The sequence below is a fragment of the Chiloscyllium punctatum genome, chromosome 38 (assembly GCF_047496795.1).
Source record: "Chiloscyllium punctatum isolate Juve2018m chromosome 38, sChiPun1.3, whole genome shotgun sequence".
NCBI classification, from domain to species: domain Eukaryota; kingdom Metazoa; phylum Chordata; class Chondrichthyes; order Orectolobiformes; family Hemiscylliidae; genus Chiloscyllium; species Chiloscyllium punctatum.
The window spans coordinates 13,778,680-13,802,405 of record NC_092776.1 but is presented as its reverse complement, the minus strand read 5'-3'; the positions used below and the strand labels follow the sequence as shown (position 1 = coordinate 13,802,405).

At 42.8% G+C, this 23,726-nt stretch overlaps 1 protein-coding gene across 3 annotated transcripts in view; it reads left to right on the top strand.

The window, feature by feature from the left end:
• LOC140463365 (A-type potassium channel modulatory protein KCNIP2) overlaps positions 1-23,726 on the top strand; it is a 364,768-nt gene that overhangs the window by 152,595 nt on the left and 188,447 nt on the right. Inside the window, exon 1 of one of the 3 annotated variants that reach the window (XM_072557218.1) lies at positions 10,126-10,640. The exons of the other annotated variants lie outside the window; for them this stretch is intronic. Coding sequence (XP_072413319.1) covers positions 10,553-10,640 — 88 coding nt within the window. The 5' untranslated portion in view covers positions 10,126-10,552. Of the gene's footprint in view, positions 1-10,125; positions 10,641-23,726 lie in introns of those variants that run through there. 3 annotated transcript variants of the gene reach the window in all.

Below are 23,726 nucleotides of genomic sequence, written 5' to 3'. Positions count from 1 at the left end.
CTGATTAAAAATATCAGATGATTATATGGCTGGAGAAGGGAAGATGGGCCCAGTACAAGCAGGAAGGGTTGGATCTCGGCAAGAGCAGGACTGATGACCGATATCCAGGGTGTGGGGATGACGGTGTGTCAGGCAGAGAGGGGTTTAAACTAGAGTGTCAGGAGTTTGGGAACTAAACAGAGAGACACAGGACATAGGAAAATAAGGATAGACACAGAAGACTGAAAGGTAAGAAATTGGAAGTCTGACAAAATAAAGCTCATAAACAAATGTGACCATAGTGCAAACTAAAGTTCAGTTGACTAACAACATTAAAAAGACAAGTTGCCTGTTAATACTCAGAGCATTTACAATAATGTAGCTGAAATAGCAATGAAGATAGGCATAAATGACATAGGTATAATGACAGAGTGACCAAGCTGCAGGGTGACCAAGCTTGGGAACTGATGATTCAGGGCTAATCATTACTTAGGAAGGACAGACAAAAGAGGAAAGGAGGTGAGGCAGAATTGTTTGTAAAGGAGGACATCAGTGCAATCATATGCAAAGATATTCATAAAATCATAATGTGGAATCTGTGTGGGTGGAGCTACGAAATACTAAGGGACTGAATACGTTGTTAAAGGTTGTCCAAAGGCCACTGGATATGTAAGGGAAGGCATTAAATCAGAGATGTGGGCATTAAGGGTACAAATGTAATCATAGGTAACTTTAATTTACATATAGACTGGAGAAACCAAACGAGCAGTGGAGGATTTGGAGGATTTCTCAGAGTGTGTAGTTTATTTTTTTTTCAGTACATTGAGGAATCAACTAGAGAGAAGGCTATACTAGACTGGTCCTGTGCAATGGGAAAGCGTTACTTAACAATCTTATTGTGTGGGGTCGTTTCGGGAAGAGCAACCATAATATTTTAGAATTCTTCATTAAGCTGGAGAGTGATGTAGTTGAATCTGAAACTAGCACCCTGAATCTAAAGAAAGGGAACTATGAGGTTATGAGGTGCAAATTGGCAAGGATGGATTGGGATACCTTACTAAAGGGGTTGACAGTGGATAGGCGATGGCTAATATTTCAAGAAAGTGTGCATTTATTGCATCAATTATTTACTCCTGTCTGGCGTAAAAATAAAAGAGAAAAGGTGGCTCAGCCATCACATACAAAGAGATTAGAGGAAGCATTAGATCCAAAGAGGAGATATATAAAATTTCCAGAAAAAGCAGCAAGCCTGAGGACTGGGACCAACTTAAAATTCTTCAAAAGAACACATAACTATTGATCAAGTGGGAACAAATAAGATTGAGAGCAAAATTGTGGGAAACTTTAGAAACTGACCAAAGAAACTTCTATAAATACGTGAAGTGAAAAAGACTAGTAAAGGCAAATGTACAGTCAGAAGCTGGGGAAATTATAATGGGGAGCAAAAAATGGCAGAAGAATTAAAGGTACACGAGATTACAAATAATCTCCCAGAATTGTTAGGAACTGAGGGTCTAATGAGAGGGCAGAATTGAAGGAAATCAGTACTTGTATGAAACTGGTGCTGGGGAAATTAATAGATTTAAAGGCTGACAAATCCCCAGGGCCTAAAGATCTACATCCCAGAGTTTCAAAGGAAGTGGCCCTGGAAATATTGCATGCATTGGAGGTCATTTTCCAAACTTCTAAAGAGTCTGGATCAGTTCCTACAGATTGAGGATGGCAAATATAGCCCCACTATTTCAAAAAACAGAAAATTACAGAAAGTTAGCCTGCCCTCAGTAGTGGGGGAAATGCTGCAGTCAATTTTAAATGAGGTGATAATTGAACATTTGGAGAGCATTAATGGGATTGAACAAAGCCAACGTGGGTTTAAGCAAATTGAGCAAATCAGGCTTAACAAATCTAACAGGTTGTTTTGAGACTATAAATAGTAGAATAGATAAGGGATAACCAGTGGAATTTTAGAAGTCTTCTGAGGTGGTCCTTCATAACAGGTTAGTGGACAAAGTTAAAGTACATGGGAGAATGGGAATTGGATTGGCATGGGTCAAGAATTGGTTGACAAACAGGTAACAGAATGGGGATAAATGGGAGGAGAATGTAAGGAGACTTCAAGGTGATTCAGTCAAGTTGAGTGAGAGGGCAAACACATGCAGTGCATTATGGCTCAATGTGAAGTTACACACTTTAGTGTGGAAACCAGAAAGCAAGAATATTGCTTAAATGATAATGTACTGGGAAGTATGGATGTACAAAAGGATCCAGGTGCCTTTGTACACCAGTAAATTGACGTTGACAAGCAGGTGCAGCAGGCAATTAGGAAGATAAATGGGATATTGGGCTTCATTGCAAGAAAATTTGAATTCAGAAATAAGGATGTTTTACTGCAGTTATACATGCCTTGGTGAGACCACACCTGAAGTAATGCATACAGTTTGGTCTCCCTACTGAAGAAAGGAGTGCCGCACTGTAAAAAGGGTCATTACTGAGGAGGTGCTGCACCCTCGGAGGGTCAGTACTGAGGGAGTGCTGCACTGTCGAAGGGTCAGTACCGTGGGAGTACTGCACTGTCAGAAGTTCAGCACTGAGGGAGTGTCACACTATTACGGAGTCAGTAGTGAGGGAGTGCAGCATTGTCAGAGGTCAGCAGTGAAGGCGTGCTGCACTGTCAGAGGGTCAGTACTGAGGGAGTGTTGCACTGCTCAAAAGTCAGTACTGAGGGATTACTGACTCTTGTACAATGAGAGGGGCAGTACTGCAGGAGTGCTGCACTGTTGGAGGGCCAGTAATGAGGGAGTGCTGCGCTGTCAGGGAGATATTAATGCAAACTTAATACCAACCCAGAGGAAAAGATGGAAGGACAGGTGGCCAAATTCTTATTCAAAGAAGGTAATAAGAATTGTCTTCAATGATGAATGAGGTGGAGAGTCAGCCTGAATTTGAGAGATTAGTACCAGGTGGGTGATGGTCCCACTAATAGCAGTTGGGCAATTAAATCCAGGTGTACAGGATGGCAGAGTTAAAGGATATGCTGGAGGTTTATTGGACAGGATGTAATTACAGAATGAAGGAGGGGCAAATCCTGGGAGACATCTGAAAAGAAGTAGAGGATTTTAAGATTGAATTGTTGTGTTAGGTTCTTTTCCCTAGGTTTCGCACACACCAATTTAGGAAAACAGTTAAAGTTTATTAAAGTTTGTACAAGCTAGGTGACCCCTCTGACATACTTTGCTGGTCGTGTGAAGTTGAGTCAAAATGATGCCCTGAACAAAGAAAACACATCCCCTTCATACAGGTCAGTTGGTAAAGCTCACAGATATTCTGGCCACCCTCACCTCATAACCACATGTTACACCAGGTACAATGGTAGGATTAGGTCATCCTCGGAGGTAATGTAAACATAAATGCCCTAATCCTGAGAATCGTTATGCAGTCGATTTCCTGACTCCGTGATTCCCCAAGACAATGTAGGTATGATATGTCCTAGCTTCAGGGTGGCCCTGCAAATGAATTCTGGCTCTGTTACTTCCCCAGACAATGTAGATGTGATATGCTTCAGTATTGGGGGATGATCACACAAGCTGATTGGCTGGGGGATGGCTATGAAAATATTTCTGAATGGAAGGGACTGAATAAGAGTTTAATTTGATAATCGTAGGGGAGTAGCAGCAAATGACTGTCGAAATGAAATGGGAGCCATCTGCATTCTTGCCTGACTGTCGTCTCCATCCACTTCCAGAGTGTTCAGTTTCTGGAGGAAGGCAGTGCAGTTTAACCCTTTAATATTACATTAATGTCCAGGGAGACAGTCCATTTAATCTTTTAACATGACAGTTGCAGATTGGGAGTGGGATAAGATATGAATTAAAATAAAGTTTTGGACAACCTCAAGTTTCAAGGCACAATGCAGGAGGCCTTCCAGGAGGTGATAAATGATGTAAAGGTGGAAGTATGGTGGTGGTTTGAACTCAGACACCTGCTCCTCCTCCAGAAACTGTGAAAATCTCAGTCACCAGAATCTGGAGCTTCAGTTCACTATTCCCCAGGGCCCTCTGTGTGAAGCAGCACTGCCAGAAATAATTCTCTTTCTCTCGTACATGCAACTCATGTCAATCATAATCCTTGGGAAGCTGGTTACTCCCTGAGGGTTTATGGACATCTGTTCCATTCAAGCTCGTCAGATCTCCAGCAGGAAGAGCGAGCACTTCCTCTGAAGTATTCTTTCATTGCACTGAGGCAGTGTGCAGACACAGGGTAACTTGAATCAAGACCCCTCAGTCTGAACAAAACAAAAATGAGATCAATTCATAGTGACCTGAGAGTCTGCCCATCAGTGACTTCAGACTCTCAGCCAATTACAGCTTCGTTCTCATCTTCTGTTAGAGAGGTTAGTGTGAAGGAGGAGAAATTTCCCTTGACGCTGTCCCCATTAAACAGTCCCAGGGCAGTTACAGCACAGGGTTAGATAAAGTTAAGCTTCCTCTATACTGATTCCGTCAAACACTCACAGGACAGGGACAGAATGGTGTTAGATGCAGAGTAAAGCTTTTTCTATCCTTTTAAACTAAACATAAAGCATCATCTACATGATCCCCATCAAACACTCCTAGGACAGGTACAATGTGAGGTAGGATACAGAATAAAGCTCCTTTTGGTACTGTCCCTATCAAACATCCCTAAGACAGGTACAGGGTTATATTGTCCTGTTTATTCTGATGAAATGATCTGTCTTTGACATTATCTGCACCTATTCTCAGATGATTGTCACTCGCAGTAACAAGGGAGTGCTACCTTTCCATCAGTGCGACTGTATGTACACAGGTTTCTTGTCTCATGGAAGATTCCGGATTTCTCCTGATGTCCTGGTTAACATTCTAGCCTGGGCTGGAACCCTCACCATGAGATTAAATTGTCATTTCTCTCTGCTGCTCTCTGTACTGCAACTGCCATGGACATCAAACTACTAATAGACTGCACACTTCAGTGGAAGTGAGATCTGCTGTGTGATGTGTTGAGGAGTTTAATTATAGAGAGTTCTTGTTCTTGTTACATCTGGGTGGCATACTCCCACTTCATTGTACTTGCTGTGCTTAGTTCTCCTGAGTGAGATTCCCAATGTAGGATTTGGAGTCAGTTGGTGGTATTTGCTAATTCTTTAATGGACTTTGTTTAAATTGATCAAATGCCCTTTCACAGCAAATGGAAAAACTCAATGAATGAGTAGGTCCCAGAGCCAGGGCCAGAACCTGACCTTCTGAAGTAGCTCATTGCTCAATTAAACAATGATAGCACATTCTCACTGGGAAAGAAACATGTGGGTTATGGCCACAATCTGATTAGGTTAGGAATGGGGAAATTAGTAATGAAGAACAAAGATATGACAAAGCAAATAAACACACACTTTATCATAAGACCATAAGACATAGGAGTGGAAGTAAGGCCATTTGGCCCATCGAGTCCACTCCACCATTCAATCATGGCTGATGGGCACTTCAACTCCACTTACCCGCATTCTCCCCGTAGCCCTTAATTCCCCGAGACAACAAGAATCTATCAATCTCTGCCTTGAAGACATTTAGCGTCCCGGCCTCCACAGCACTCTGCGGCAATGAATTCCACAGGCCCACCACTCTCTGGCTGAAGAAATGTCTCCGCATTTCTGTTCTGAATTTACCCCCTCTAATTCTAAGGCTGTGTCCACGGGTCCTAGTCTCCTCACCTAACGGAAACAATTTCCTAGCATCCACCCTTTCCAAGCCATTATTATCTTGTATGTCTCTATTAAGTCTCCCCTTAATCTTCTAAACTCCAATGAATACAATCCCAGGATCCTCAGCCGTTCCTCATATGTTAGACCTACCATTCCAGGGATCATCTGTGTGAATCTCCGCTGGACACGTTCCAGTGCCAGTATGTCCTTCCTGAGGTGTGGGGACCAAAACTGGACACAGTACTCCAAATGGGGCCTAACCAGAGCTTTATAAAGTCTCAGTAGCACAACCCTCTTGAGATAAGTGACAACATTGCATTCGCTTTCTTAATCACAGACTCAACCTGCATGTTGACCTTTAGAGAATCCTCGACTAGCACTCCCAGATCCCTTTGTACTTTGGCTTTACGAATTTTCTCACCGTTTAGAAAGTAGTCTGTGCTTTTATTCTTTTTGCCAAAGTGCAAGACCTCGCATTTGTTCACGTTGAATTCCATCAGCCATTTCCTGGACCACTCTCCCAAACTGTCTAGATCCTTCTGCAGCCTCCCCACTTCCTCAGTACGACCTGCCTGTCCACCTAACTTCGTATCATCTGCTTATCATCTCATCTATCAATACTATCATCTCAGAAGAAGCCACACATCATTTCCCAGATTTTGAGGTGCTGGTGTTGGACTGGGGTGTGCACAGTTACAAATCACAAAACCCCAGGTTATAGTCCAACAGGTTTAATTGGAAACACTAGCTTTCAGAGCACCACTGATGAAGGAGCAGTGCTCCGAAAGCTAGTGCTTCCAATTAAACCTGTTGGTCTATAACCTGATGTTGTGTGATTTGTAACTTTGAATTAATTCCCAAAAGTACGAGAGAGGCAGCATTCTTTTGGAAGGAAGAGTTGAAGGAAACTTGTATTAGCAAAAACAAGCAAGAAAAATCAATAGGATTGAAAGCTGATAAATCCCCAGGACCTGATCACTTACACCCCAAAGCACTGAAGGAGATGGCCATGGAGATAGCATGTGAGTTGATAATGATTTGCAAAATTCTGTTGATTCTGAACCATCCCAGCCATTTGGAAAGGCAAACGTAATATCACTACTTTAAAAAAAGGGAAAAACTGGCATTTACAGACCGGTTAGTCTAACATCAGCAGGATGGAAAATACTGGAGTCCACTATAATGGTTGTGATTATAGGACACTTAGAAAATACCAATAGAATCTGACAAAGTAAACATGGATTTATGAAAGTGTACTTATGCTTGACTATGCAAAAGTGAGGACTGCAGATGCTGGAGATCAGAGTCAAGATCAGAGTGGTACTGGAAAAGCACAGGAGGTCAAGCAGCATCTCAGGAGCAGAAAAATCAACATTTCGGGCAGGTTGAAGGGCTCCTGCCTGAAATGTCGATTTTCCTGGTCCTCAGATGCAACCTGACCTGCTGTGCTTTTCCAGTACCACTCTACTCATGCTTGACAACCTACTTTTTGAAGATCTAACCCAGAATAGATTAGGAATAACCAGTAGATCTGGTATATTTGGATTTTCAGAACAAGCTTGATGTTCCAGATCACAGAGTATGATCACAGAATCACAGTATTGGTGGAGCAGACTAGATGGGCTGAATGGCCTAATTAATGGCTCCTATATCTTATGGTCTATAATTACAGTACAGAAGGAGGCCATTCAGCCCATTGTACCCAGTGGCTCTATTATTGTGGATGAGTGTGGATCATGCACTTCAGTAGAAGAAACAGAATGGCAGAGTATTATTTAAATGGTGATGGATAGGAAACATTTAATCTAAGAAGGGACCCAGGGGGTCCTTGTACATCAGTGTAGCAAGTGCCAGTTGGGAAGAAAAATGGTATGTTGGCCTTCATTGCAAGAGGGTTTGAGTACAGGAGTAAGGAAGTATTTCTACAGTTGTAGAAAGGCCTTGGTGAGACCACACCTAGAGTTTGGGTGCATGTTTGGTCTCCTTAGCTAAGTAAAGATATATTGTGCATTGAGAGGCTGCAGTGATGCCCCAGCGAGAATGTCAGGCACAAACGAGACTGGTGTTAGTTGTCATGCTCTGAATGGTGAACAACCTGGCAATAGATCATTTGTGAGAACACCAGTGTCTGGAGCCCATCCTGAGCCAGTGGTCAGCAGCTCCAGGGACAAGATGGACAAGTACATCGGGGAAAGAAGACAAGTTTCAGAGGCACAAAGATTAAATACTGCAGGTGTTGAAAATTGCAAGTAATAACTATAAATGCTGGAAATATCTCGCAAGTCTGGCAGCTTTTGTGGACTTTTTATTTGACAGACTTTCTCCCATTGACCTCCTGATTATCTCAAATGTTTTTTATTTGAAAGAGTCAGAGATTTTGTCCTATTTCTAACGATGTTGAGGACAATCCAATAAGATTGCACAATGCAATAAAGTCTTCCAGTGGCACCTGTCTTCTTCATTTCATGCAACACAGACAGCTCATTAGCTGTCTCTTCAGGTTCATTCTCTGATGGGTCTTACTCTGATGTACTCCGTCATTAGAAATGCTATTTATATTTTATATTATATATTAACTAAATGATATTTACTCATTCATTCCAACTTGTGAAATTGACATTCAGTTACGATGAGTTTTCAGCAGTAAAAAGACACTGATGAACTGTTTTGCAATTGTCAGCTAAAGAATGAGCATTTATAATGGTGGGGAGTGGGGACATCTTAGCTTAGTTTGGTAGCTTTCCTCACTAGTAAAAGACCATAAAACCATAAGGTCTGTTCCTCCATTCAATCGTAGCTGATTTGTTTCTCAACCCCATTCTAATGACTTTTCCCCTTAACTTTTGACTATTTTTATATTTAAAAATGTATTAGGAAATATTAGGGATCTAGAATCAATAATTGTTAGGTCAATAGATGTAATAATGATGATTGTTAAATCTAAAGATGTAGTAACGATTACTAAGAGGTGCAGAATACAATAGTAGTTATCACTTCAGAAGTTCCTCAGTATGGTGTCCCAGGCTCAACTATCTTTAGTTGTTTCATCAATGACTTTCCCTCCATCATAAAGTCAGAAGTGGGGATGTTCACTGATGACCACACAATGTTCAGCGTCATTCAGGACTTCTCAGATACTGAAGCAGTCCATGTCCAAATCCAGCAAACCCAAGACCATAGCTAGGTTGGGGTTGATAAGTGAGCTACATTTGCCCTACACAAATGCCAGGTACTTTCAGTAATTTTCTGTGGTGGAATATAACACCTTTAATCTGACAAACATCTGTAAGTCCTTCAAAGGATCACATTGAGACCAAACCATATTGCACAATAGTCCAGGTGACCAATAGGTTAGTCAAAGAGATAGGTTTTAAGGAGCATCTTAAAGGAACAGAGAGAGAGAAATAGAGAGGTTGATGGAGGAAATTGCAGACATCTGACTCAGCATCTGAAGACACGGCTAGCCATGGTGAGTGAAGGAAGTGGGGACAGCTGAAGGGACCAGAACTGAAGGTGTGCTCCACTATCGGAAAGGTGTAGGGTTGAGCAAAAAGGAAGCATTTGAACATGAGGGTGAGAGTTAGTCTGATTCCTGAGATGAAGGGATTTGCCTTGTGAGGAAACTTGAAGTGAATATCCATTGGAATTTGGAAGAATGGGAGATGTCTTTTTTTGAAACATTGAATTCTGCACCCAAGCGACAGGGGGGATGCTGAGAGACCATTTCCCCCTCTCAGGAATCCAGAACTAGGAGGCAGTTTCGAAATAAGGAATCTCCTCATTAGGCTGGAGGTGAGAAGGAATTCCTTCTCTGAGTGGTTGGAATGCTCTTCCCCAGACAGCAATGGAGGTTAGGCCATCTCCTGGGTTAAGCTAGAGATATTGAAGAGTGATTACTGGATTAGTGGTGTTGGAAGAGCACAGCAGTTCAGGCAGCATCCAACGAGCAGCGAAATCAAAGTGCTGTGCTCTTCCAGCACCACTAATCCAGTATTTGGTTTTCAGCATCTGCAGTCATTGTTTTTACCTATATTGAAGAGTGAGTCAGGGTCAAAAGGGACAGGTGGGAAAGTGTGGTAGAGGTCACATCAGGATAATCATGAACTTATTGAAAAGTCTGCTCCTGATTCGATTTTATTACCAGTTCAGGGAGTCCCCACCACCTAGCTATTGGGGAGGGTGAGGATTGGAAAATCAGCAGCAGAGTTTTGGAGGAGGTGTACGCTATGGAGCCTTCGTTTCAGATCTGATACAGCAGCAACCTTCACTGTATGTGGGACTCAGTCCTGTTACTCATTAAATGAGAAATGAGATCAGAGAATGTTCGGCTGGTGGGTGCTGCTGTTGTTCCTGTGCAGTGTTTGCAACTGAGAATCTCTGTCTTCAGGAGATATCGTGCGAGACCAGACCCTGGAAGCTTCTTACCTCCTGAGACTCATCTGTATTTATATATGTTTTTATAGTTGAGGTTGGTATGAACCACCGAGTCCGTGGTTTCCTTGGCAACCATATTCGTCTTTAATTCGCTGTAACCACAAGCAGATGTTATATGTGAGTGGTGCTTTGGCTGAGAGCTGTCTACCCTTCACAGAAAGAGAGAGAGAGAGAGAGAGAAATACGTCAATTAAAAAAAAAACAATTTGAGACTTCTGAGAATCTTGGAGCTGCAATCGAGCTGTGGACGCCTCACAAGAGTATCCCTGACAAGGGGGAACAGTTCAAAGGATTCCCATCAAGTGGGGCAAGGAGTGGTGCACCGTAGAACTCTCCGCGCTGTCGATTCTTGTGTGGACTTTGCATTTCAAATTAGAACCGTTTTATCTTTAACCATAAATTCATCCCTCTCGGCTTCCCCTCAAAATGAGCGTCTGCAAGAAACGCTGCAAGAGACAGCTGACTAAACTAGCTCGCTTCTTCTTTCGATTTCTCACTGGCACTTTAAGCCAAGGTAAGGAGACCATCCAACGGGAAGCATGGCGTTTGGTTCAGAGCTGTATCCCCTCAAGACATTCCCCCCCCCAACCCGGGCACAACCCCGTCTCTCGGTCAGGCCTGTGTGAATCCAGAGTGTAAATCCAGAAGCTCTTTGCCTGGATGTGACTATTAATTGATCGGACGGGTGATGTGGATGATCGGGGAGGGTTGAGTGAATGAGACAAAAGCTCATTCAAAGGCGAGGATTGTTGGTACAGACCTGCCGGGCTGAATGGCCTCCTCTTGTGTCCTGAGATCTCTCTCTGTTTTTACAGTGATGTGAATGAAGTCTGTGTATGTGATGCGTGAATAAACTCCATCAAGCCTGACCTGCACCCTGGGGGGGTGGGAGACCGATATCTCCAGGGGGAATACTCTGCCAGAGAGAGAGGATGATTTGCTTTGGTCTCAGGCTTGTTTTCTTGATTAACTTTGATCTTAATTTGTGGCTGAAGCTATGCCAGGAAGGATTTACTGTCCCCCTTTCTGCTCTGTCACCTCTACCCGCTGATGCCCTGCTCAGCTGGGCACTTGGCTTTACCCAGCCGCCCACACTCACGTGTCAGCCCAGTTTGAGGTCTGGGGGCATGGTTCCTTTGGCGACAGGAAATGCAGATGTTCCTGAGTTTGTCCGCTGGCAAAGCAGCAGGAGCTGGATTCCCAGAGGGGAAAAAGAACTGTTTGAAAAGTAACTCTCTTGGAAGTGAAAATATAGGTTGTACAGGAACTCCATTTCAAAGTATATTGAGTGAATTAGAGGTGCCTTGTGGATCCATGGTAGCACCCCCATCATTGATCTCAGTTGCCCAGGTTCAAGTCCCACATGTTCCAAACATTTCCAAGTAAATGAGTCAGACTGATGTGCATCTTTGATATTTTGTACTGTATTTTTTTTCAGGAAGGGGAAACGCAGCTGATTTTCATCCTCCTTAACCCAGTTTAGCCCAATGTTAAAGCCAGCCCAAGACCACATGCAGCCCCCTCTCCTCCCTCTGTCACTGTCCCTTAGTGCTGCCAGGCTGAGATCATTGCAACTCAACAGAGATGAGGAATTGGACCAAAAGCCTTCCTGCTGGTTTCTGTGGCCCAGTCCCTCACTGTACAACCTGCTGAGCCTTTAGTGGGGTTGGCCTCGGGTCAGGGTGGGTGCTGGGGAGTCAGGCTCACTGACCTGTCCACTCAACTTTCCTGTAAACATGTGGCAGAGACTGGCATTGACTGAAATGCCGCAGAATTGCTTTTGGAGAGGAACAGGGGAGTTTACCCTCCTCCCCCCCCCCCCACCCCCGACCACCCCCCATCCCCCCAACAATGTACCATTCAAATATTATCCCTCAGACCATCTGACAGTGAGCATCAGACATCACTGCTCTTTGTGAGATCTTGCTGTGCATTAGATGGCTGCAGATTTTGCTCAAGCAGCCCAGTGACTTTCATTCAATGGGAGCTCATTCCCTGCTAGGTGATATATCTCACAGCCATCTCACATCTCTTCCCTGCACCACCCCACAACACACACACGCACACACGCCCACACGCCAAACCTTCTCTTCACTTTAAAGCTGCATTGCCAGTGCTTGGCTTATGAAAATGCAAATGTTCCCAGGCTAAACAGGACAAAGGAGCATTTTGCATTTTATTAATGTCATTCACAACCTCAGGCCACCTCGGAAAGTGCCATGCAGTCAATGATACACCTTTGAGGTCACATCCCTGTTACAATCTAGGAAACACAAACTAATTTCCAAACCAGCCAAACACCCACAATTCAGCACCAGAAAACAGAAAGGACAATCTGAGAGATGATGTTTGAGGGATAGCTATAGCTCAAGAGGACACTGGAGAGAGTTCCCCCTACAAAAGAGTTCCAAGGTAACGTTTCAGTCTGTTCAAATTGCCAGAGGGTGCTTTACTCTGTATCTAACCCCATGCAAGTGTTTGATGGAGACAGTGTAAAGACATGAGTTACTCTGTATCCAGCCTCATGCTGTATCTGTCCTGGGAGTATTTGATGGTCACAGTGTAGAGGAAGTTTTACTCTGTATCTACTCCTGTATGTACCTGCACTGGGAATTTCTGATGCAATTATATTGTCTTGGATGGTAATAGTTGTTTTGGGAATGAATGATGAGCTGACATTTCTCTCTGTGGTGAGAATATAAAGCCACAAATTAAGAATTCTGAAAAATGAAAGAAGACCCAGCACCAAAAGAGAATATGACTCTATAAAATATTTAACCTCTAATTAAAATACAGCTGCCTAAGAATAGTTAATAAGATCATCATTCTTTTCAAAACTAAGTCCAATCATTCTGCACTCGTTTAGAGATGGTTTCATACCTCAGGAATGAAGCAGGGCATTACATTGAAGTAGCACTTGTCACAACATTGAATATTTAAATCAAGTGTGTTATCTTCTGCCATATTGCAACAACAATATGCAGCTCTTAAACAATGCTCCTTAAAAATAATAAACACTCCCGAAACTTTTCAGACAGGTTGATGTATAAACATGTTGGCCAAAGTAAATGATTGTAATGATTTTCTAAAAGACAAATGTAGTGTGGCGTGGTAGGGGGAGAGTGTCAGAGCTTGGGGTCCAGGCAGCTGATGGCATGGCCACCACTTGGTGGAGTATTAAAACCAGGGTTGCACATTCCAAGGTTCAGGACTATGCACTGAGGGACACACTAAAGCCTGGGGCAGCTGCCGCCAAGGCGCACTGGGGTAAGATCACCGTCTGAGGTCTTCCTGCTGAAGGTAAATGGGGGCCTGTTCAGTTATTGGACCCTCCTGCTATCTCAATTATATGTAAATATAGTCTTACACAAGTAAGAGATGCCTTTGAATTGTTTGTTGGATAGAGTCAAACTCCAATGTTTGCTTGTTTTCTTCACATATTACTGTATAGGACTAAACTGCTTTAGCGACTTTGTATGTATGTAAACATACATTTTTATGAATAAAGTATATTCTTGAAAGGAATAAAAAAAGTTCTCAAGTGGCCAGAAATAGAGAAGTGCAGATATTGGCCTGGAGGCGATTAGAGAGAAAAGCATGGGGTGATAAGTAAGCAAGCATTGGGCATCACCATAAACTGAACGTCTATTCAGACAGCTCTAGTACCAGTCCTAATTTACATCAGGTAATTGATATCAGGTGATAAGTAAACAGGACCTAATGTAAATTAGGATCGGGGCCGGAGCTGTTTGAATAGATGTTCAGTTTATAGAAGGGAGAAGATGGGAAACTGGTCAGGAAGATATTGGAATTATTGAGTTTGGAGATCACAGAGGTAGGAATGAGAGTTTCAATAGCAGATGGGCTGAGGCAGGGGTGAAGTCCAACAGCTTATCACTGTATTTCACATCCCCCAGTAAACAACAGGTACAGCAGCGCTAAGTAATTACAAATTATCATTGAGTTTCAAACTCCTGTTACCAGTTATATGCATGAGGAGTATATGTAATAGTCAGGAAAGACTGATTTCGAGAGAAAAGATAAGGATGATGGTGTCGGTAGAATGACCTAATTCAACATTGTGAAGGCATTCATTAGAATAAACATAGAAAAGCTTTTTCCACCTTTTAGGGAGTCATAGGTCAGGACAGTGAAATGTGAACTCACTCCCATAGGGAATGGTCAAGGTGAACATTATTTCAGGGGAAGCTGGATTAACACATGAGGAGGATAGGTGTAGAAGACTTTATTAATAGGTTTGAATGGAGAAGGATGGGAAGAGATTTGTATAGAATATGGACACCAGTACAGAGCTGTTGGGCAGAATGGCCTGTTTCTGTTCTATAAATTCTGTGGTTGTCTAGTTGATTATTATGGCAAAAGTGAGGACTGCAGATGCTGGAAACCAGAGTTTAGATTAGGGTGGTGCTGGAAAAACACAACAGGTCAGGCAGCATCCGAGGAGCAGGAAAATCGACATTTCAGGCAAAAGCCCTTTTTCAGGATTCTGCCTGACCTACTGTGCTTTTCCAGCACCACTTTGACCTAAATTCTAGTTGCTTAATATGCTCTTGTCCTAGCGGGAAATTTCTTAACAATGTTTTAAATGTTTATTAACAGGAGAGAAATGTCTGACTGAAAGATTGTCTTTTTTTTGTTTAATTTCATATTTTGGTTTCCAGAGCCACAGTGTGTTATCCCCAAACAACTTAACCTCACATTGAGTGACCAGCCTTTCCTAACACTAACCCCAAACAAACCCATTTTGCTTCAACATTTTTTTTGCAAAGTGTTAAAGTTTGAGAAGGATTTTGAGTAACTGGAGTTAAGATGCAGATCAGCTATGAGCTAACTCAATAATAGAACAGGTTTGAGGGGCTGAATGACCGCTACATGTTCCTATGGAGAAAGAGACGATACTTTCAGCAGGTGATTTTGTTTTTAGATGCTACATGAGGACTATGGATTCATTTCCTCCCTCACAGCACTCTGTTCAGTCATTCTAATGCCTTCCCTATCTCTCTCCCAACTCTGCCCAACACATCTCCGGTTCTGTCACAAATTGCACTTCCAAATGCCCTCTTTGGCCCCCTCTCCCAGTGCAAAGAAATTTTGCTTTCCTTCCCTCTCACACTTGCAGTTCACTCTGAAAAGATCTGTCACCTAAGTTCCTTTCTGCTGTCTCTGCTTGTCAAGAAGTGAGATTTGACTGAGAATGCCAGCAAGGTAATGACTGTCCTGATCCAGCTTTCCATCAGCGATTGGGAGATATTGTGTTGGATAAGATTAGCAGCTAAATAAGTTCCTACAAAACTTTAAGCAAAAAAAAATGACAGAACAGCTAAACATTTATTATAACATCAGTTGACCTCTACATTGATCTGATCTGGTTGCAATGTTGCATTGACTGTCCTGATAACAAAAACATTTTGCCCCTCAGTTGGATCATTCTGACAGCAGAACAGTTTTCCCGATTCCCAATTTGCCTGAAGATGTCGGGTGATATTATGGGGCAGTTACTCCCAAAACCACATGTGACAATCTGAACCTTACCAGAAACTTTGGCTGTGGGCAATGGTGGGAGGGTGATGGGAAGGGAGATGGGTGATGGGTGGGGAAAGGACTGCAAAAATAATCTGCTTTATGTGCTAACACTGCTCCATTATTGGCTTTTATTTTTCTGTGTGAGGGCACTAAGTGTGCTAAGGATGTCATCTCCTCTACATTGTTTGACAGCATCGATACTCTGGGGGGTATAGTGCATAGCTGGGAAACCAGGCCACCAGATGTTCAGCATCACGAGCTAAATTTATGTTAAGGTTGATTGATTTCATCGTAGTGATGAAAGAGAGAGCTTTCTGGTGATTTTCACAGCTCAGCCTCTCACATTATACTTAACCCATGGCAGACCACATTGCCCTGTTATCAGGCAATAGGAACATTTCTACAAGATATTCTCCAATTTATTACTGCGTTATATTTTTACATCACACAATATTGTCCACAATCAAAGTTGAGGGGAGTTAAACATTTCCTTACAACACAGGCTTAGGTACAGAGTAAACCTCCTTCTAAATATTTTCCCAATAAACCTAATCACAGAAACATTATGATACACTGCTAGAATAGGTGAGCCCTATTCCCATCAAACACTCCAAGGATAGATATAGCACAGGGGTTCAATACAGAGTAAAGCTGCCTCTACACTGTCCCCATCAAACATTCCCATCACAGGGTTGCATACACAGGAAAGCTTCTTCCACACTGTCCCCATCAAACACTCCCAGCTCAGCTACAGCATGGGGTTAGATACAGAGTAAAGCTGACTCTATACTGTCCCCATCAAACATTCCCAGGATAGGTACAGCATGGGTAAATATAGAATAAGGCTTTCTCTATGCTGTTCCCATCCCAGGTCAGATACAGTATAGGGATGGATACAGAATAAAGCACAATGCCCCAAACTGTTGACACTGCACTAAGATTAAAGGCTCCTCAGCTGTAGCAAACTATCATTGAAGAACTTTCTTTCACCTCCCTAACAGTGGTGTACCATAACGAAACATTCATGTATTATTCTAATGCTTATATGGCCTCAGTGAACTTCTAGCTTAAGCTCGGATGGTGTCACAGTACACTCCTTGGACATTTCCAACTCATTTCTGTTCCTCGTCCCTTTTCTGGCAAATGATGATTGTTTTTTTCTGCTGTGAACCTGATTGAAATGCTGTAAATATAATAGCAGGTTTTGGAATAAACTACATCTAACACCCAGGACATGAAACAGAGGGCTGCATCCAGTTCCATCACTACACAGTCACTGTGTTATTGAAAAATGGGAAAGTTACAATTGAGAAACAGGTCTGTTCCATGTTGATACCCGTCACAGCTTCCTGTATTCTGAGATTCGTTAGGAGTTAGGACACAGCAGAATTTTCTGTAACCCATGGGATGTGGGTCAGCACTTATTGCCCATCTTTCGTTGGCCTTGACTAGATGGTGGTGAATTGTTTTCTTGAACTGCTTCAGTCCACATGCTGTAGGTTGACCCACAATGCCACATGGGATGGAATCCCAGGAGTGGATGTTTGTGGATGTGGTGCCAATCCAGTGGACTGCTTTGTCCTGGATGTCAAGCTTCTTGAGATTTGTTGGAACTGCACCCATCTAGGCAAGTGAGGAGTATCCCATCTCACTTGTGTCGTGTAGATGGTGGACAGGCTTTGGGGAATCAGGAAATGGGTTACTTGTAACAGAATCCCTATCCTCTGATCTGCTCTTGCAGCCACTGTACTTATATGGCTAGTTCAGTTCCATGTTTGGTTATAATAACCCCCAGGATATTGAATTCAATTATGGTAACATTATTGAATGTCAAGTGGCAATGGTTACATCGTGTCTTATTGGAGATGGTCATTGACTGGCATTTGTGATGCATAAACATTGCTTGCCAATTTCCAACCCAAGCCTGGATATTGCCTAGACCTTGAACATGGACTGCTTCAGTATCTGAGGGGTTGTGAATGGTGTTGAACATTGTACAATAATTGCTGAACAAGAACATTTCTGATCTTATGATGGAAGAAAGGTCATTGATGAAGCAGCTGAAGTTAGTTATGCTGAGGAATTCCTGCAGAAATGTCCTGGAGCTGAAATTACTGAAATCCAACAGCCACAACATCTTCCTTGGTATGATTCCAACCACCGGAGAACCTTTCCCTGAACTTCCATTTGTAGAGGTTAGAATTTGGTCAGCCAGATGTGCATAGTCAATAACCGAAATAGAAATTGGTGGCAAAACTCAGCAGGTCTGGGCACCATCTGCCGAAAGAAAACTGTGTTACCATTTTGAGTCCAGTGACTCTTCATTAGAATGGTTTCGATATCCAGTGGTCACAGTTCTTTGTGTTACTATGCATCAGTCAGTTCTAGTGATGTTGACAGCTAATGAGCTGAGGCAGGGACAGAGATAGCCAATAGTACAGAAGATGAAATAAGAGTTATATACATAGAGTCATAGAGGTGTACAGCATGGAAACAGACCAGATATTCCAACCCAATCTAGTCCCACCTGGCCTATATCCCTCCAAATCCTTCCTATTCATATACCCATCCAGATGCTTCTTAAATGTTGCAGTTGTACTCACCTCCACCACTTTCTCTGGCAGCTCATCCCATACATATACCATGCTCTGCATGAAAAGGTTGGCCCTTAGGTCTCTTTTATATCTCACACTATATCTATGCCCTCTGGTTCTGGACTCCCCTACCCCAGGGAAAAAAACTTTGTCCATTTATCCTATCCATGCTCCTCATGATTTTATAAACCTCTATAAGGTCAGCACTCAGTCTCCGACGCTCCAGGGAAAATAGCCCTAGCCTGTTCAACCTCTCCCTATAGCTCAAATCCTCCAACCCTGGCAACATCCTTGTAAATCTTTTCTGAACCCTTTCAAGTTTTGCAACATCTTTCCAATAGGAAGGAGACCAGAATTGCATGCAATATTCCAAAAGTGGCCTCACCAATGTCCTGTACAGCTGCAACATGACCTCCCAACTCCTGTACCCAATACTCTGACCAATAAAGGAAAGCGTACCAAATGCCTTCTTCACTACCCTATCTATCTGTGACTCCACTTTCAAGAAGCTATGAATCTGCACTCCAAGGTCTCTTTGTTCAGTAACTAGGACCTTACCATTAAGTGTACAAGTCCTGCTAAGATTTGCTTTTCCAAAATGCAGCACCTCATTCTTTGAGATGGCAGAAGTTTATTGTAGGAAGTCCATTTAGAAAAATGACACCGAGCTTTGCTCACCATATCCACCACACCCAACCTCAATCCAATGCCATTGTCAGTCATTGACCCTGTTCTAACTCTCTTTTGCTTAGCTTCTTGAAATTGTAGGAATTGTTTCATATAGCTTTTGGTTACTTTTCAACAGTATTTACCCAGAAAGAAATAGCACATGCAAACTCTGTGCCTGATCCAAAGCCACAAAATTGGTGGCAGCCATTCTCAGCGAGGTGTCTTGGCCAATCAGAGTCAATTTGCTTGGTTTAAAATTTAAACAAAGCTCAGCAGTTTACTGTCAGTCATCATTAATCTGTACATTCTTCAGGGCAATGCCTGTACTAATCTGTGTCCAGCCAATCAATTTCCACGATTGCAGAACAAATGTTGTTTTGCCTTTGCATTTTGGTCTTCTTGCAAATTGTCCTGGCAAGTATAAAATGGAAAACCTCCACAAAATCTGTCTTTTTCAGGATCTATGCTGCCAAGTGACAATTACACAGCACTGTTGAGTGATTGAATCCTAAATCCCACTGTGACCCTCAATGAGAGGGTGGGGTTGGGTGAACTGTTGCTGAAGTAAAATGTAGAGAAGGTGGAATAAATCGTTGTCTTCCATACTGTCATTGTCTGTGCCCAGAACCTCTCCTCTCATTAGGGAACATTGGCCTGTTTCTCCAGAGATCACTGAATGCGGTTGTAGTTTTACTTTGAGTTAATGGTGAAGACAGAAAGAGTGAGCCAAATTACCAACTATCATCCCATCAGCTTTCATTCTGTTAACTGCCACCCATCACCCAATTAACCTATAATTTTATCAGCTCATGTGATATCTTTCTCGTGGACCGAGACATAGCATTCTTTTAAAGGGTAATGTCTGATTCTAATGATATGTCTTATCCGATTATGTGATCCAATTCTGTGATTTACATCATGCAAAGCACTTTTCTGTGAAGATCACTTTGAAATATCTTATCTTAAAAACATTGATAGCAAGATGCTTTTATATTGCATCTTATCACATCTCCCTGAACGTTTCTAGTATTGCATGGCATTACGTTAATGAAGAGGACATTGGGTGGACATGAACAGCAGCCATTTTTTTACAAAGCAAGATCCCACAAGCAGCAAAGTGTTGAATGAGATGCATTAGGAGATATCATTTAAGATACAAGTATTGGGTGGCACACTGGGACAAACTCGCCATTGATACAGGCAGATGTGGTGTTAATTCTCAGGGGATATTTCTGAAAGATACAACTTCTCCTCCTCTTCAGTATTGCAGCCTTGTTGTCAAACTTGCTAACTTTGTACTAACCTTCACATTTACATGTCTCTGAGATTTTGTTTTTATTTATTCATGGGATGTGGGTGTCATAGCTGGGTCAACATTTATTGTCCATCTCTAACTGACCTGGAGAAAGTGGTAGTGAGTCACCTACTTGAACCACGGAAGTCCTTGGACTATAGGGACTCCCATAGCACAGTTAGGGGGGAGGAATTCCAAGATTTTGATCCCGGGATGCTGAAAGAATGGCAGTGCTCAGGCCTCTTGGACGTTCCCAATTTTCATTGATTCCATCATTGGTGGTCAGCCCTTCAGCTGCTGAGGTCTGAAGTTCCCTTCCCTACCTTTACTACCACTTTCACAAGGGCAATTAGGGATGGACAAAACTGCTGACCTCATCAATAGTGCTCAAATACTATGAATGAACAACAAAATAAGTTTCCTTTACAAGGAGTGTCTTCCAATCTACCTCTTTGGTCAAACGTTTAGTTTCCTAATGCGCAACCCCACTTTATCTGCCTAATTCTGTTTGATGGCCCTCCTGCAAAGCATCTCAGGTTGTTTTACAATGTATGTGGTGCTATATAAAGGCAGATTGGTGTTGTAGGTTCAAATCTGACCTCACCAGGAGCTGAATAAGTGAAATGACAGGCAACTGGCCCATTGTAGCTAAACACTTGTCCCTGAAACCCCCACAGCCGTTTAATCTCCTGTGAATGGTAAGTCCACACAGCTATCGAAAGGAATAATATTCAGGAAAACAACTCCCTGTCTCCTTCAGGTGATTGTATTTAGTCTGAGCGATGGTGCTAAATTATTGAGTGCCCCAGCTTATGAATGAGTGAAGTATTCATTACCTCACGCGTCTCTCGGAACTCAGATATGTTTTCGAACTGTCTCACGACTAGTTATTTTCTCTGCCAGTATTAAACAGCAATGTCAAATATTTTAAAAGCTTTTTCAAGTGTTTTCCGCTTATGGACCCAAGATGTAAAACATCACACCCAAGGTGTGAATACTGACAATTCCAAATCACAGAATTAAAATTCCGGATAATGATTGTGACCCAACTTTTCCTGGACCTGAATATTTGATCTTCTGGGAGTTCTAGCCAATTTTGTTTTCAAATTTCAGAGAAGCCCTTGGCAAGTGTGTTGGTTCAGGTGGTAGCCAGGTTCCACCAAGTAAGCTCTGAAGCTTTTAGATCAGCTGATCGCGAGGAATGGAAGACTAACTGAGCCTAATTGTTCTGTTGTTTAACTGCTCAGTGACCAAGTCATTGAGACTCCTGATCCCAACATTACATATAAATGTGCCAGTTCCAAAATCTGTAGGCCATTCAGCCCATCTGGGCTAGTAAGATCATGACTGATCTAGTTGTGATCTCATTCCACTCTGCTGGTTTACCTCCATAACTCTTGTCTATCACAACTCTATCGAACGCAACCTCAATGGATTCATTGCCTTCATCTTCATTGATTTCTGTGGAAATGAATTGCATGAAGGAGCTGAGATGGAAAATTAGCTCTATGATTGTCTTAAATGTGGAAACAGGCTACATGGGCTGTATGATCTACTCTGGCTCCTAATTTTTACGCTGATATTTAAAGAGGTCAGTAAGGTCTGGAGGACAGGTTCAGAAAAGGAATGGAAACAGTTGCAACATCAGCACTTGTCATGAGCAGAGATGGTGGTATAGGGGTAATATCACAAACTAGTAATTCAGGATGCCAGGCTAATACCCCCTGGGATAAAGGTTTGAATCCCACAATGGGCGGCACAGTGGCTCAGTGGTTGGCACTGCTGCCTCACAGCTCCAGAGTCCCGGGTTCAATTCCTGCCTTGGGCGACTGACTGTGTGGAGTTTGCACATTCTCCCCGTGTCTGCGTGTGTTTCCTCCAGGTGCTCCGGTTTCCTCCCACAATCCAAAGATGTGCAGGTCAGGTGAATTGGCCGTGCTAAATTACCTATAGTGTTAGGTGCATTAGTCAGAGGGAAATGGGTCTGGGTGGGTTACTCTTCAGAGGGTCGGTGTGGACTGGTTGGGCCGAAGGGCCTGTTTCCACACTGTAGGGAACCTCATCAATAGCAAATTGCAACATTTGAAATTAAGGGAAAATAAAAGCTGGTCTAATGCTGACCACGGTCAATCTTTGTAGAAACCTATCTGTTACACTGGAAACCTTTAAGGAAGGCAATCTGCTGTCCTTACCTGACCAGTCCCTGACTAGAACAATGGGCAAGACCACAGCCAAACCATTCAGCACTTCCTCACCCAATGGGGAATGTTCTGTCCTGAAAATAACTGGAAATCTTTTGGAAAGTCATAGATAAAGATATTGAGGGTCAATCGGGTTTACAGACAAAACAGCTTGAATTGTGTGGTGGCCAGGCTTGAGGGGCTGATTGAGTTCTGCTTGTTCCCACAGAGCTGAAGATATCCAGGGGAATCATGGGTTATCAGAGTCGATGGCAAAATGGAATTCGTAACACAGGCAGTTCAGCTGTGATCCTGTTGAATGGCAGAACAGGCTTGAGGGGCTGAACGGTCTCCATCTGCTCCTATTTTGCAACATACCTGTGCTGATTCCAAGCAGTAAATTAATGAAGATTAGATTAGATTACATTAAATTACTTACAGTGTGGAAACAGGCCCATCGGCCCAACAAGTCCACACCGACCCGCCGAAGCACAACTCACCCAGACCCATTCCCCTACATTTACCCCTTCACCTAACACTACGGGCAATTTAGCATGGCCAATTCACCTAACCTGCACATTTTTGGACTGTGGAAGGAAACCGGAGCACCCGGAGGGAACCCACGCAGACTCGGGGAGAATGTACAAACTCCACACAGTCAGTCGCCTGAGGCAGGAATTGAACCCGGGTCTCTGGCCCTCTGAAACAGCAGTGCTAACTACTGAAGATGGTTGTCAGTTTGGCAAGGGAAAGAAATTTGATATACGGGCTTGTGGGGTGTGCTACACTTAATGGGTTGAGGAGTTTGGGCCTGACTGAGGGAAGATTTTTAATACAGTGAGCCAGATCCCTATTCCTCAATGCCCCTCATTTCCGCAGGATAGATAGTCCTTCTGTTACTTCCCTTGTTCCACGGATGAGGGAGTCATTAGCAAGGCCAGCATTTATTGTCCATTCCTGAATGATGAAGCAATCACATAATTCAGTTCTCAGACGCTAGCAGACCTGTTCATTATCCTAACTGCCAGTGAGCTGTGTCACCCTATTGAACACACGCTGAAATATTCATCAAAACCCGACACTCGGAGACACTGTGAAGACTGCTACAAGCAGCTAATTCCAGGAACAGCATTCAAATATGAATAAAACATCTCTCCCTCCCTTTCATGGATCGATATTCAAGAAGAATATTTTAGGAAGAAACATGAAAATAAGTTCCTAATGAAAGGAGTTCTGGAGAGAAGTCTTTGAAATACTTAAGTGGAAATCACTAAGCTCAGTGAATCACCCTGGCGCGACAGCCGTCAGAGAAATGACAG